The following is a 12,943-nucleotide window of genomic DNA, read 5'->3' as shown; positions in this document are numbered from 1 at the left end:
CTGGGAATGGATTCATTCTCCCTTCAGTGATTTTTGTTATTTACCTTGTTTAGCTAAAGTTTAAGTCGATACATTTGTTCCACGTAGAGTAGTGTGCTCGGCATGTTGCTTTTGATCTTTTTAACATTAACACTAAAATGTTGAAATTATATTTGAAATGAAGCATTTGTAACGATTATACCACGATGGGAGGTCTAATCCCCCCATTACAGCACCAAAAACATGATGAAGGTAAAGTATCCAAGTGAAGTTTTACTTGTCAAGTAAATAGAAGTCTTTATGAGGTTACACACCTTAGTGAAAGGTGTGTACGGTTGGGCAACTCCAAATGCAATCAAAACACTAATGCATTGTCTGTTTACTTCTTATGCAACGTCCGGATGTGTGGGCGGGACTAAAGAGCTTTGTGCGTTATTAGCGGACCTCAAAGATATCCGCTTCGCTCTCTTTGGTGCCCCCTGTGGCGTCAAAAGCTGTACTTTATTTCTTTTTTTAAAGAGATTGCCACTTTAGGTAACATAAGATTAACTTTTTAATTCCAGATTCGCGTTATTGAAGAGCTTCATGAAAGAGATTGTTTTGTACAGCCTGGGTACAATGATGTTTTCAATAGCACTCTATTGAGCATGATATCAATTTTCAGTTTGCCAACCATTAGATACTGTTTTGCCATTTTGATGATTACAGGGGACGGATGATATCAGTGCACAAACTTTGCAAGACAGAGCTAAGATTTCTTTAACCCGACACTAACAGTGAAAGCAGTAATTAAATAACCTTGTAACCATCAGGTTGCTTTGTTAATAAGTATTGTGTAAAAAATTGTATTAGAAGTAAGCCGTAGGCCTATATTTTTGTATCGTCCCTTTTTTAAATATTTTATATTTTTGTATTTTATTTTAACATCATTTTAGCTTAGTGCCATTTCATCCAAGTGTCTTCCACCTTCTACCACAGGTGTAACTAAGACAGGTGTGACTACTTCTGTAGTAACGTTCTGATCATTATGACATCTGCCAAATGCACTGTTGAACCATATGCTAACAGGCTGCTAAATACGATGACCTGGAAGTCTTCTGAAAGAGCTTGCTTAAAGGACTCCACTACGGCCACAAAGCACGGGCAGCATGCGTAAGTATTAACCAGGTGTGAAGATCACACTGCTTCCATGAGCCACTCCTGTGTCCTGTCTTATCTGTCCAACACTCCTACTCACCATTCTGTGAAACGCGCCTTTTCTTTCGGTTTATAAGTGCTATGTTAAATAAAGGAATAATAATGAACTTATGTTGTCATGGTTTTGGTTATTATTTGGATTAGGAGGGTAGCTAAAGTTAATGAAACTAGCAAGGTGACAAAATTGTATTTTTCTTCCTAAAACATGAAGGGAAACGACAGCAATATTTTCAGAGGTCATTCTCAACAAAAACAGTGCTGAGACCTCTACTCTAAAGGGCCGCTGTGTTTATCACTGTACAGACCGGCCCGCTGCTGCTCTGGGGGTTGTTCCACATTTCCCTTCCCAGATGGTCTTCAGTACACCCCCGTTCTTCTCCTTATAGATAACGTAATAGCACACTCAGCCTGAAGCCGGTCTGAGGGCATGGGCCTGGAGGAGACGCAGGACATGTGGAAGGTGTGTGGAGGTGAAGCAGTCAGGCAACACTCCAGGAATATTAATACACAAGATGATCCTGCACCTGATGGATTACAGCGGGAGATTAGCGCAGAACAAGAACATTGAAGGCGGGGGGGGGGGGGGGGGGGGGGCAGGTTAACCTGGCTGACCCCACACACCTGAGCGAGGTGATAAAAGGCCCCGCCCGGCCCCCGCCTCACCACCCAGCGCTGAGTGACTGTGACCAGGGAGCCTCCTCTCACAGTAGACCCATCTGGCTGGAGGCGAGGTATCCATCAGGAGAACAGCGGGACTATGGGGAACACCAGCGGGAGCACGGTGGACGACCTGCAGGCCGTGGAGATGCACCTCTGGTACAAGAAGTTCATGACCGAGTGCCCCTCGGGCCAGCTCACGCTGCACGAGTTCAAGCAGTTCTTCGGCCTGAGGGGTCTGGACTCGGAGGCCAACGCCTACATCGAGCAGATGTTCCGCACCTTTGACATGAACAAGGTGAGAGGGTCGTTTCAGGGGCGTGGTTGGTTGTTTCTGCTCCATGGTTTGTTTGTTGAAGGGTCGATGGACTTGGGGGGGGTCAGGTTCTTCCTCCTGTGGGGACTTTGGAGCAGACAGGGTCTCCACTCATCAGAATTCAGGATGGAGTTCTGCTGTTGTCACTGAGCAGTCCTGTGACTGTACCATTCTACCAGTCAATTAACAAGCTTCACCTCACGTTACTGAACAATATTTATTTTATTGTTTAGTATCCATCAGTAACTTTTTTGATTTATAAAATATTTTATTCCATTGTTTGAATATTTTTCATATATGATGTCAAATAATGGAAAATGCTGATTCTAAATGACCTGATTTATGTTTGATTTATGATTTGTGTTTTCAATAAGCTTGCTTTGTATGACAAAAAGACACGCAAGAAATACACGCTTTCAAAAAATCAGAATAAGAGAAAAGCCACCAAATAATATTCATAACCAAAGCTATATTCTGCTGATATTTTGAATGTGAATGACTTCATTTATGAAATCATCAAATTCTTATTACATTGACCCACTTTTGCCTTGCTATTACGAAAGCTAGCACAATAAAAACATTACACAAGTATCATGAGAGTCCATTAGGATTATGTATAGCCTGAAATAGTTTAATAGACTCAGAAGGTCATAACAGGATCTGCTATATTTAGACCTCCTGCCAGGCTCAATTAAAATCTGATGATCTCACTGCATGATTTAATTGGGGGCAGGATTATATCTTGGACACGTTGCTTTGATGCGGCCTGTGTGTGTGTGTGTGTGTGTGTGTGTGTGTGTGTGTGTGTGTGTGTGTGTGTGTGTGTGTGTGTGTGTGTGTGTGTGTGTGTGTGTGTGTCTCACACACACACACACACACCTGTATCAAATACACACACACACACACACACACACCTGTATCAAACACACACACACACACACACCTAACAGTTTTCTAAACTTTTACTCCAAACTTTTGGATTATTTGAAAAAGACAAAAAAAAAAAGCTTTAGTTGGCTGTACCAGGCAGTGCACCAGGCTGGTTTGACGTGGTGTCTGCTGACCGCCTGCCGCCCGCCTGCTGTTTGGTGCCCTTACAGGACGGCTACATCGACTTCCTGGAGTATGTGGCGGCTCTGAGCTTGGTGATGCGGGGCAAGATGGAGCACAAGCTGCGCTGGTACTTCAAACTGTACGACGTGGACGGGAACGGCTGCATCGACCGCCACGAGCTGCTGAACATCATCAAGGTACGCCCCCCACCAATCGGCCCCTCACTGCTGCCGCTCAGGTGAATCAGTCGCACAAAAATAACCGTCTGGGTCTCCCGCCACAGGCCATCCGCGCCATCAACGGCACCGAGAACCAGGAAACCAGCGCAGAGGATTTCACCAACGGCGTGTTCGACCGCATCGACATCAACGGCGACGGTGAGAGGCTTCCCGCCAAAATAGACGGCTAACGAAGAGAATGCTAGCTAACAGCTAACGACCAACACGGTCAGACTAAGGACACTTTGAACAAGAGGGGGAAAAAAAACACTTAAATGAAGAGCAGTATTTATTTGATTGTTGTATTGTACACGTCATGACTATATTCATGTAGTTTGAAGTTGTGTATTAGTTGATACATATTCCGTTTGATTCCCGTGTCCCTCCCCCAGGCGAGTTGTCCCTGGAGGAGTTTGTGGCCGGCGCTCGCAGCGACGAGGACTTCATGGAGGTCATGATCAAAAGTCTGGACCTGACTCACATCGTAGCCATGATCCACAGCCGCAGACGCAGTGTCTGAGGGTCTCCCCTCCCACCCCACCCAACGTGTGACGGGCCATCTCTTCATAACGGACATCACCCCCCCCCAAAAGTAGCCACCTTTGCCCTCGAACCCGTGGGGTTCGTCGGCTGATCGGACCGCTGTCGAAGCCCTTTGCTACGCTAGTTGCACGGCTAACTTTTTACCGGTCATGAAAAACCACCAAAATGCAGCATGGGTGGGGCTGTGGACTGTGGGGAGGAGCCTCCTGAGACCATCCAGATGTTTGCGTTATCAGTCCAGCCAGGCAGCTATCGATCTCTAAGTATGGGCGGGGCTTACATGGTTAAAAAAAAAAAACATCAGCCAATCAGATTAATTAATTTAGCATTGTCTTGCTCTCTTTGCTCTCTAATCTGGTTGGAAGTAAAGTAAAAATATATTCTCCTTTATAGAAAAGCCTTCCGTCTCAGATTTCTGTAAATCTTTTCACATCGTATTTCAGTGTAGTTCCGATAGAACACCTTTGAAACTCTGTCGACTGCTGCACTTTCATGATCATTTTGTTACATTTTAGAGAGGCTTTCAACGGGCCAAAGGCCGGACTGATCTGTAGAGAGAAATATGTGAACTCAGAGATCAGGATGGTCTCACGAGGCTGGTGGGAAAGCCATTTCAGTTGCATGTGCATCTTGTCTGGTGAAGGGCTTTGATTGTCGGTTGGTAACCCATTCTCGACTGAACGTCACCTAATCTACGTCAAATCAGACAGGACAGGAAGCCCTTTTGACAGGACGAGGACTGGACCTACATAGTAACCACTAACAGTGGTTTCCATAGTAACCACAGACAGTGGTTTCCATAGTAACCACTAACAGTGGTTAACAGTCTATTTCTGGCTCACATGTTGGATTGTAAATTATTATATAATAATCTGGGAACAAATGATTGAAAAATTGCAGTTGATTTGTTAAGACAACATTTTATAAATTGATTAAAAACAATCACATTTGAACGATTTTCAATATGATTTTGTAAAGAAAAGAATGCTTGTTTGTTACTTGTAGTTGAATATCTTGATAGGAAGTGTGAATACGGGAATGTGACTTGATCCTAGGTCAACCTGGCTATATATCGATTAACACAAGATCCCATGCTGGTGCCTGAGGGACCTACAGACCAATAGTTTAAACATGTAGTTTCCAGATTAATAAAAGGTAGGCCACCCTCCATCTTCAGCCAGGGAGTAGTTGACCTGTGTAGTATCGGGCAGTTCACATGTCATTGTGTCGCCCCCACATGTATGAAATAGGATTCAGCACATATAGCATATAGCAGTGGCTCTCAAACTTAACCCCCTCCAAGATATTTTTCCAGAGTACCCCACAAAAAAATGAAATGAACAACAAATGTATGTAGGTTCTACATGGGCCTATGCTTCATGACTCTGTTGGCTATTTCTCCCCACAAAAGAAGCACAACGCCAGGGGAGGTTTCAGAGCATGTAGAGGTGAATCCCATTAAAATATATTCCTACTGAAACTAACAACATTTTAGTGTTTCTGGGTGCGCATTTCAACCACTTGTCCATTTTCGTGATTTTCTATCGTCTAGCTTTCAGAATTTAAACCCTCTGCAGTACTCCAAAGTACCACTAGAGGTACGTGTACCCCCATTTGAGAACCACTCGCATAACGCATATTTGGTCCTGATATCAGACCACAACAAATAATCAGGCTCATCTTGAAACAGCATGATCTGAACATTTATATTTATTACAGATTCCATGATGTCGTCCATATTTACACATGTGAAATGTATACTTTTTTTTATTGCATTTGGATGCAAGTAGAAAATTAAGTGCCACATATTTATTCAAACCATAATTCGACCACTAGGGGGCATCGGTCTACAAACAGCCCTGTGGTCCATGATGTCCAGTGGACTATCACACTTCATACTGAGGTTCTAGATTTGTATGAAGCTATGAGGTCATCAGATGTTGTCGTGTTCAAAGGAAGTCGTAGAGATACTTGACAATGTCAAAGTTCACAGTCCTTCAATAAGAAAAGAAAAATAAATCAATTTTATAAATTATTATAAATTATTTATTTATTTAATTATTAATTATTTTTGATGTCAAACTTCAACAAAAGCAACACACAACACACAGATAGACTACCTTGATATGGCCCGTATGAAGTCCATGGCGACGGCACACTTGTATTTGGGGGCGTCCAGCTGGTCGTCGTGGCCCAGCTGGGTGAGGAGCTGCAGGGTCACCAGGGACGAGATCTGGAAGGAGACGGTCCGTCTCTTAATGAGCGTCATGAGAGCAGGAGAACGTACAGCCACTGCCCCAGATAAAGGTCAGCTATAGCTACTAATTAACTAGGTTAAGACAATACAATAGTAAACATGGATTAGAGTACTGTGCAGCAGCTGTAAGCCAAGGTAAACGGAACGCCACATTCCACCGGGTTCACTTTGAAGGATACTTTTGCTAAACATGTTACGGTTACAGAGTACAGCCCACAGATACACGCCTGCTGCTGAGGTCAACCAGCAGAACCAAAAACAAGATCAATCGGTGGAACACAACAACCGTCTTCCTGGACCGGCTCCTCCAATACGCTGAACAGACTCAGGATAAAAGCCTCCCCTAAATAAATAGAACTCAATAGTGCTTGTATGCACGGGAGCCCTACCTGTTCATAATGGCATGCATGTGTACTGTCTAACCCCTACCTGCTCCTTAATGTATCTGGGAACACTCTAAATGACCAAAACAGCAGGTAGGAGGTACAATGTCCAATAACACTAACAGGGCTAACAGGCTGTGTGAGGAGAGCTAGCCGAGTGTGTGAGGAGAGCTAACAGAGCTAACAGAGTGTGTAAGGGAGCCCAGCGGTCCGCTGACCTGGGAGAAGATGCTGGCACTGGGGGCCACCCTGCTGTCCACCACGCTGTAGAAGATGGCCAGCAGACGGTCCAGAGGGAAGGGCTTGGGCCCCAGCAGGTGGTTACTGGTCTGGAGAGGAGGACACAGGAGAGGAGGACACAGGAGAGGACCGTCTCTGACGTCAATAACAAGAATATCAACGACTAACAGCTTAATATCATCATCATCATCATCATCATGATCGACCAACTAGGCACTGTTGAAAATATAACGGAGGCGAGTTGCAATGAAATACAAATAAAACACAAGATATCTCAGATTAAATGCAACATTTTATGAAATGCATATTACTCTGGATAAAAAAAAATGTAAATATAGAAAGAGAGTTTTGGTTATAAAAGTCACCTTTTCATGTTTCTTTAAGAAGTTGGTCTTCTTGATTTTACCATGGTGCTGAGAAAGGGGAGAAGAAAGGGAAAAATGATGGATGATGATATAGATCTATTTGTCATTATATCTAGATCTATCTATCTAGCTATATATCTATGTGCACGGTACCTTGACGAAGAAGCGGCGGTCAGTGCGGGCCGGGTTGTAGGACGCCAGGTAGGCAGCGATCAGCAGGAATTTGGAGTAGTAGGGCAGCTCCACGTGTGCGTGGGCAGACAGCCCTGAGGACAGAAACACAACGCAGCTACTCCAAAAACCAGCCGAACACTCACTGAGAAGGATGCGATTCTGACCTTACCCAACCTCAACTTTGCCAGAATGTGGTGAAATGTACGATTAGTTTAGTTTTCTTTGCCGTGCTGGGTAGGGCTCCAACTAACGACTATTTTAATAGTCGACTAGTCACTGACTATTGAAACGATTAGTCGACTAATCTGATAATTATAAAAAAATTATTCTTTCTTTGAAAGGAGTTACCTTTCAAAGCAGTGCTCTCCTGCTCCTCCGTCTGCTGCAGCTGCTGCTCCCACTGGACACTGCAGAGAGGAGGGGAGATAAAATCTTAAAAAAATAAGATTTAAAAATAGGAGCAACAAATTCATCATGGGACATCAATGAAGGCAGTTTGATGGATGTTACCCGTGGAGGTTGGCAGCTACCAGTAAAGTTCAACTCTACCAGTGTAGGTTCAAGGCTACCAGTAAAAAGTTCAACTCTACCAGTGTAGGTTCAAGGCTACCAATAGGGGTCATCAGCCATCAGAACTGGTTAACTGCTACTAGTAAAAGTCTGACCCTTACCAGTAGAAGTCCACAGCTACCAGTGGCAGTCCAACCATTACCAGTATTGGTTATCATAAGAATCAAGCCAGAGACTTTCACTTGCATTGTTTTTAGTTTGTTTTTGCATTTGGAAACGTCTTCATGCAGCACTTAAACTTGTAATTGCTTCAATATTGATTATTTGCTTTGATTGTTCCCAGAATCATCTGGAAGACTCCCACATGGGGATCAGTAAAGAACGTCTCCAGTGTGTGCTGGGTAGGAGAGCTGAGTGTAAACAGAAATGGAACACAGACGACTGAACCGCAGGCCAGTGAGGAGGCGGGGCCGGGGTCACGTGACGGAGATGGACCGACCTGGAAACGTCTCGTAGATACACGGTCTGCATAGCCTTCTTCAGGTGAGGCTCTATGTTCCTCCACAGCTTGTGGGTGTCGCTCTCCTTCACTGGAGAAACAGAGAAACTTTAACATGACCTTTAGCACATCGTCCTGTAACCCTCCCATAGTGTCACGGTATCGCAGAATCATGCTATGGTTAAACATGTCAGAGCTGCCTATTGGAAAATTAATACTTTAAGAAGCAATGCTAATAAAAAGTATCAGCATTGTGATAATATAGATACAACCACAACCACCACCACCACCCATAAAAGAGTATTTACAAAAAACTTTTGTTCTGTATAACAAAAGGTTGTGGGATGGAACCAGAAGGATACAGCTATTATCTTTCAATATAAATCCAGCAGAGTGTGAAATTGACCGATAACAAAGGTCGTGCAGTATAAGTCGATAAACGCAAGAAAAAAATACACTGTCAAAGTGAAGTATTAAAAATGGATGAAGCAGGAATCTGAACAACATCCTACCCTTTCCTTCCTTCAGAGGCTCACAGAACTTGGAGAAGTTGAGGGCAGCCTGAAGAACACAGATAAGAAATCAACGAATGCTGACCAGAGCAGGCCAATCACCATTTACAAATGCGTTTTAGCCATTTATGGAGTGAAGATAGCAAATGATTGATGGTTATAGCTTCATAATGAATACTAAAAAGCTTTTCAGAAAACAAGGCGGATATCCCTGTTGCTAGGGATAGGGTTAGCGAGGTCTATCGGAGGAATTTCCAATACTGGTATTGGTATCTGGTATCTAGTCATCGGGGGCCTGCCCCGTCATAACCCCAGGAGTCTGGGCGGGTCCTCACCAGGTGACGTAGCTCCCGCAGGTCCCGACACACAGAGTAGAAGACCCCCAGCAGGATGTTGATGAAAGCGGAGTACAGCTCCGCAGAGTAGGAGGGGTGGATGTCCTGGGACAGGATCTGCTGGAGGTCCCCTGGACACACACACACACACACACACACACACACATCTATATAAAACACTTGTTTGGGATAAAATGGGTCAATTCATGGCCAACTGCACATTTTTGGAAGGGCGAGGAGAGTTGAACAAAATGGCTGATTTACATCTGGACATAGACCATGTAACCAACTGACCTACTCATAAACAAAATCCTTTAAGAGCAGTTGGATTATTGATGCATGCGTATGTCTTATGCTGCCTACCTTTGCTGTAGTCTGGAAAATACAGGATTAAGGGTTCAAAGCAGCCGGTGTTTGGTCTGAACCGGTCCCAGACGATCTCACTGAGCAGGATCACCGTGACATTATCATCAACCTGAACACACACACACACACAAACACACACTTTAAAATTGAAAAGATCCCAGGCTAGATTGACACACGACTTGTCGATGCGTTATATAAATAACATATAAATCAGTTTAAATCAAGTAGCAACCACAATAAGAGTGACACAGCCCAGGTTTAGAAGTCTTATTTACACCATCAGTCAGGTGGGACAGCTTTTTTTTTTTTTGACAGGAGCACAATCACTCAGTTTGCTCCGAACATCAGGGTCTGATGCACTGATGATGAGCACTCTTTCTGCTTCCTCATCTTCATCATCATCATTATCATCCACTTTCGTATCCAAGTGAGTCACGCCTTAAATGCGACGCCTTAAATGAAGCCATGAGTACCTTTTGGCTGGCGGTCAAACACCCGAGCCACTACACCATCCTGTACCTCTAGATTCATATCCAAACATACAGCCGGTTCTCACCAGTTCCTGCAAGCGGAGGAGAACAGGGAGGAGGTTCGAGTCCATGTCCCTCAGAATCTCTGCCTTCTCGATGACCTGCAAGGGAACGCAGTGAAGCCAAACTAGTACGACCTTTGGCACAAGGTTTCAATCCATCCAACACCAAAATATAGCATTTACAATCCCATTGAAAAGGTCTGGAGCAGAACTCTGCTCAACAATCACATAATTACTTAATAAGACCGAATAAGCAATAACTAATAACCATTAAACGGAATCTGTCCTGCAGAACTTGAATGAAAACATCACAACAAAATCAGTGTCAGGGGTAGTTTCTAAAAAATATTATATACATTCTGGCAACTATTTTCTAACAGCCCATCCCTATCTGCTCAACATCAGAGCTCAGCTATGAAAACACAAACACAAGCTGGCATAGAAGAAAAGTGTGGAGTACTTACGATGTAGCGCGTCTGATTGGCCGGGCTCAGGGGGGCCTGGTGCCGGTAGATACGGACGAAGTCTGAGAGCGAGGGGCTGCGAGGAAGCAGGGAGGAGGTGTCTGGACCGAAGAGCGCCAGCAGCACGCGCTCGAACATCAGCCCAACGGAGACACACTCCACGCAGCTCACCGTGGCGTGGGGTAGCTGCACACAGCGTTAGCATGGCACCAGTTTACCGTTACTAATTCACTGTTGAAATGTTATCTCTTTCTCTCTTTATATACACATTTCTTGCACTACAACAAAAAATATTTATAAAAAGACATAAATATTCATCTGGTGTCCTGATTCTCATCTCTACACTACACTACACTAGAAACTTATCTGGTTTGTATTAAGCTTTTTGATAGTTTGATAGTATGCTTGTTATTGAATAATGCAATTATATTTATCAACGCTTCTGCTAAATTAGTACCACATTTTTTTTAATAGATATTAAATAGATATATTTTAATAGATATATTAATAGATATATTTTATCGTAATTTTTAATAGGTTATCCTTGTAATTGTTTTTATTGTGTATGCTCGTCATCACTGTAAATGAGGGAAACCTGAGCGTCTCTCTCTCTCTCCCAGAAAATATTTTTTTTATTGATTGATTGATTGAAATGAACCGTGGATATTTAGCAGATGCTTTTATCCAAAGGGACTTCACCGTGAAGATACATGTAGTGAACCAGCAAGTTATGGGCGATGGCATCATTCTCAACGAAGCCTACAGGTTACCTCAGCTCAGCCGGAAGTCAACCCCCTATTTACTACACAATCCTGCAAGCATCACTACCCTGTAGGGGGCTGAATGGTCCGGCGGCTAGGACCAACATGGATGAAGGTTACAGGCTACATCTGAGCACTGTTAAGAAAGGGGGCCAACCCCATACATACACCCTCAATCATCTGCACTAAATAAAGTAAATAAATGTAAACATAGGAGGATAGGCATTCCCAACAGAAAATGTTTTCAATGTCTGGATGTTCACATTTGACCTGGCTGTGTTGAGTGAGACGGGCAGAACGGAGGGATGGGTTTTGGTCTATGAATGTTATATTTAGATAGGATGGTCTTTAGGGCTGAGGTTATTCCTGAGGTTATTATTATTATTATTATTATTATATGGTTGTCACAAGGAGCCCCTTACCTCGAGGTCCTTCAGCAGCGTGCTGATCACGTGGCTCTTCCCCGAGGACCGGTGTCCGTAGAGAAAGATGGAAGGATAGCTGTACTGGGCTGCCTGTGGACACACGCAGAAGGCCGCATAAGATGTAGTTACAGTATGACAATTATGCATTTCATTCATACTGTTGATCAGTACACGCTGCCGTCACTTCTTTATCTACATACAGAGCGAGATGTACTGACCTCCCCCATGAGCGAGAGGAGAGCCCCAGCCTGGGCGACCCTGCACGGCATCTTCTCTGCGACGCACCGCAGCCTCTCTGGGTCGTAGCCCGGGTGCTGAAGAGAGGCCGTCATCCTGGATCCGTGAGAAACCAGTCCTCCCACTGAGTTAAATGTAAAAACCAGTCCGTCTCCTCCCACTGAGTTACATGTTAATAACAGACATTCAAGCTAGCTTTAGCCTTTAAAGTTGTATGTAGAGAACTGGAAACACTTCACTGACTTCCGTTAGTTAAGAGTGGTACAAGATCCGATACGACAGAAACGCCGGGTTCAAATTTAATATCGATTTACTAAACCAGTTAAATAGATGTAAACAATTATGCCTAAAATAAACTTAATAACACTGACAGGATTTCCCGCGCCGCTACATTACGTGGGAGTTTTGCTTTGCACGTTGACCAATCACAGAGCCAGCGTCTGGGATGACTCTGCACCAATCCCTGATAGTCACGCCCCCCGATGGTGTAACGGGAACTGTAGTTTTTTTTTGGATGTACGCATCACAGATTGTTTTGTAGTCGAACTCAATATTGACATACAATGTACAGCTAGTTTTATTGCAAAATGCATGTATCAAAAGTATGTCATGGCGCCGAATAATATTTGATATATGTGATACCAGCCATATTAGCCGAACAAATAACATAAATACCAAACCCAACGTTTTTTTCAATATTCGTATTAAGAAGATACTCTTATATTTCGAATGGCACATGAAAAAGGACATGGCAACAAATGCGAATACCTGTCTGCCTAAATATTTAAGGTTGGGAACGATATTACCGTGATTTAACGAACATAACATTTTATGTTTGCTTTATGTAGGCTGTTGATACACTATAAAGTATCAACAGCCTACATAAAGCAAACATTAAATGTTTACATCTACATCTACGT

General features: G+C 43.5%; 2 protein-coding genes across 2 annotated transcripts; one reads left to right on the top strand and one right to left on the bottom strand.

Moving 5' to 3' along the window:
* Nucleotides 1-1,933: 1,933 nt before the first annotated feature.
* On the top strand, nucleotides 1,934-3,940 carry guca1aa (guanylate cyclase activator 1Aa; the record flags this gene model as incomplete). Its single annotated transcript, XM_084482892.1, has 4 exons — nucleotides 1,934-2,131; nucleotides 3,250-3,399; nucleotides 3,486-3,579; nucleotides 3,813-3,940. 4 exons carry the CDS (start codon nucleotides 1,934-1,936, stop codon nucleotides 3,938-3,940), a joined length of 570 nt encoding a protein of 189 aa, XP_084339018.1.
* A 1,715-nt stretch (nucleotides 3,941-5,655) lies between these two features.
* orc5 (origin recognition complex, subunit 5) lies at nucleotides 5,656-12,406 on the bottom strand. Its single transcript, XM_084482762.1, has 14 exons — nucleotides 12,005-12,406; nucleotides 11,784-11,876; nucleotides 10,601-10,786; nucleotides 10,161-10,235; nucleotides 9,602-9,713; nucleotides 9,239-9,369; nucleotides 8,904-8,952; nucleotides 8,392-8,482; nucleotides 7,731-7,789; nucleotides 7,362-7,474; nucleotides 7,209-7,256; nucleotides 6,822-6,932; nucleotides 6,084-6,196; nucleotides 5,656-5,958 (listed from the first exon to the last, which is right to left on the bottom strand). Exons 1-14 carry the CDS (start codon nucleotides 12,116-12,118, stop codon nucleotides 5,913-5,915), a joined length of 1,341 nt encoding a protein of 446 aa, XP_084338888.1. The 5' UTR covers nucleotides 12,119-12,406; the 3' UTR covers nucleotides 5,656-5,912.
* Nucleotides 12,407-12,943: the final 537 nt, after the last annotated feature.

This window comes from Micromesistius poutassou, assembly GCF_964030765.1.
Source record: "Micromesistius poutassou genome assembly, chromosome: 18".
In the NCBI taxonomy this organism is placed as follows: Eukaryota; Metazoa; Chordata; class Actinopteri; order Gadiformes; family Gadidae; genus Micromesistius; species Micromesistius poutassou.
The sequence above is the reverse complement of the archived record's forward strand: the minus strand, read 5'-3'. Positions and strand labels throughout refer to the sequence as shown.

Coding starts and splice junctions, on each gene's coding strand:
- orc5 (XM_084482762.1), bottom strand. CDS start 12,118: ATGACGGCCTCTCTTCAGCACCCGGGCTACGACCCAGAGAGGCTGCGG. Junction 9,714..10,160: donor TCCTCCGCTTGCAGGAACTG/GTGAGAACCGGC, acceptor GTGTGTGTTCAG/GTTGATGATAATGTCACGGT. Junction 5,959..6,083: donor TTCATACGGGCCATATCAAG/GTAGTCTATCTG, acceptor TTCTTATTGAAG/GACTGTGAACTTTGACATTG.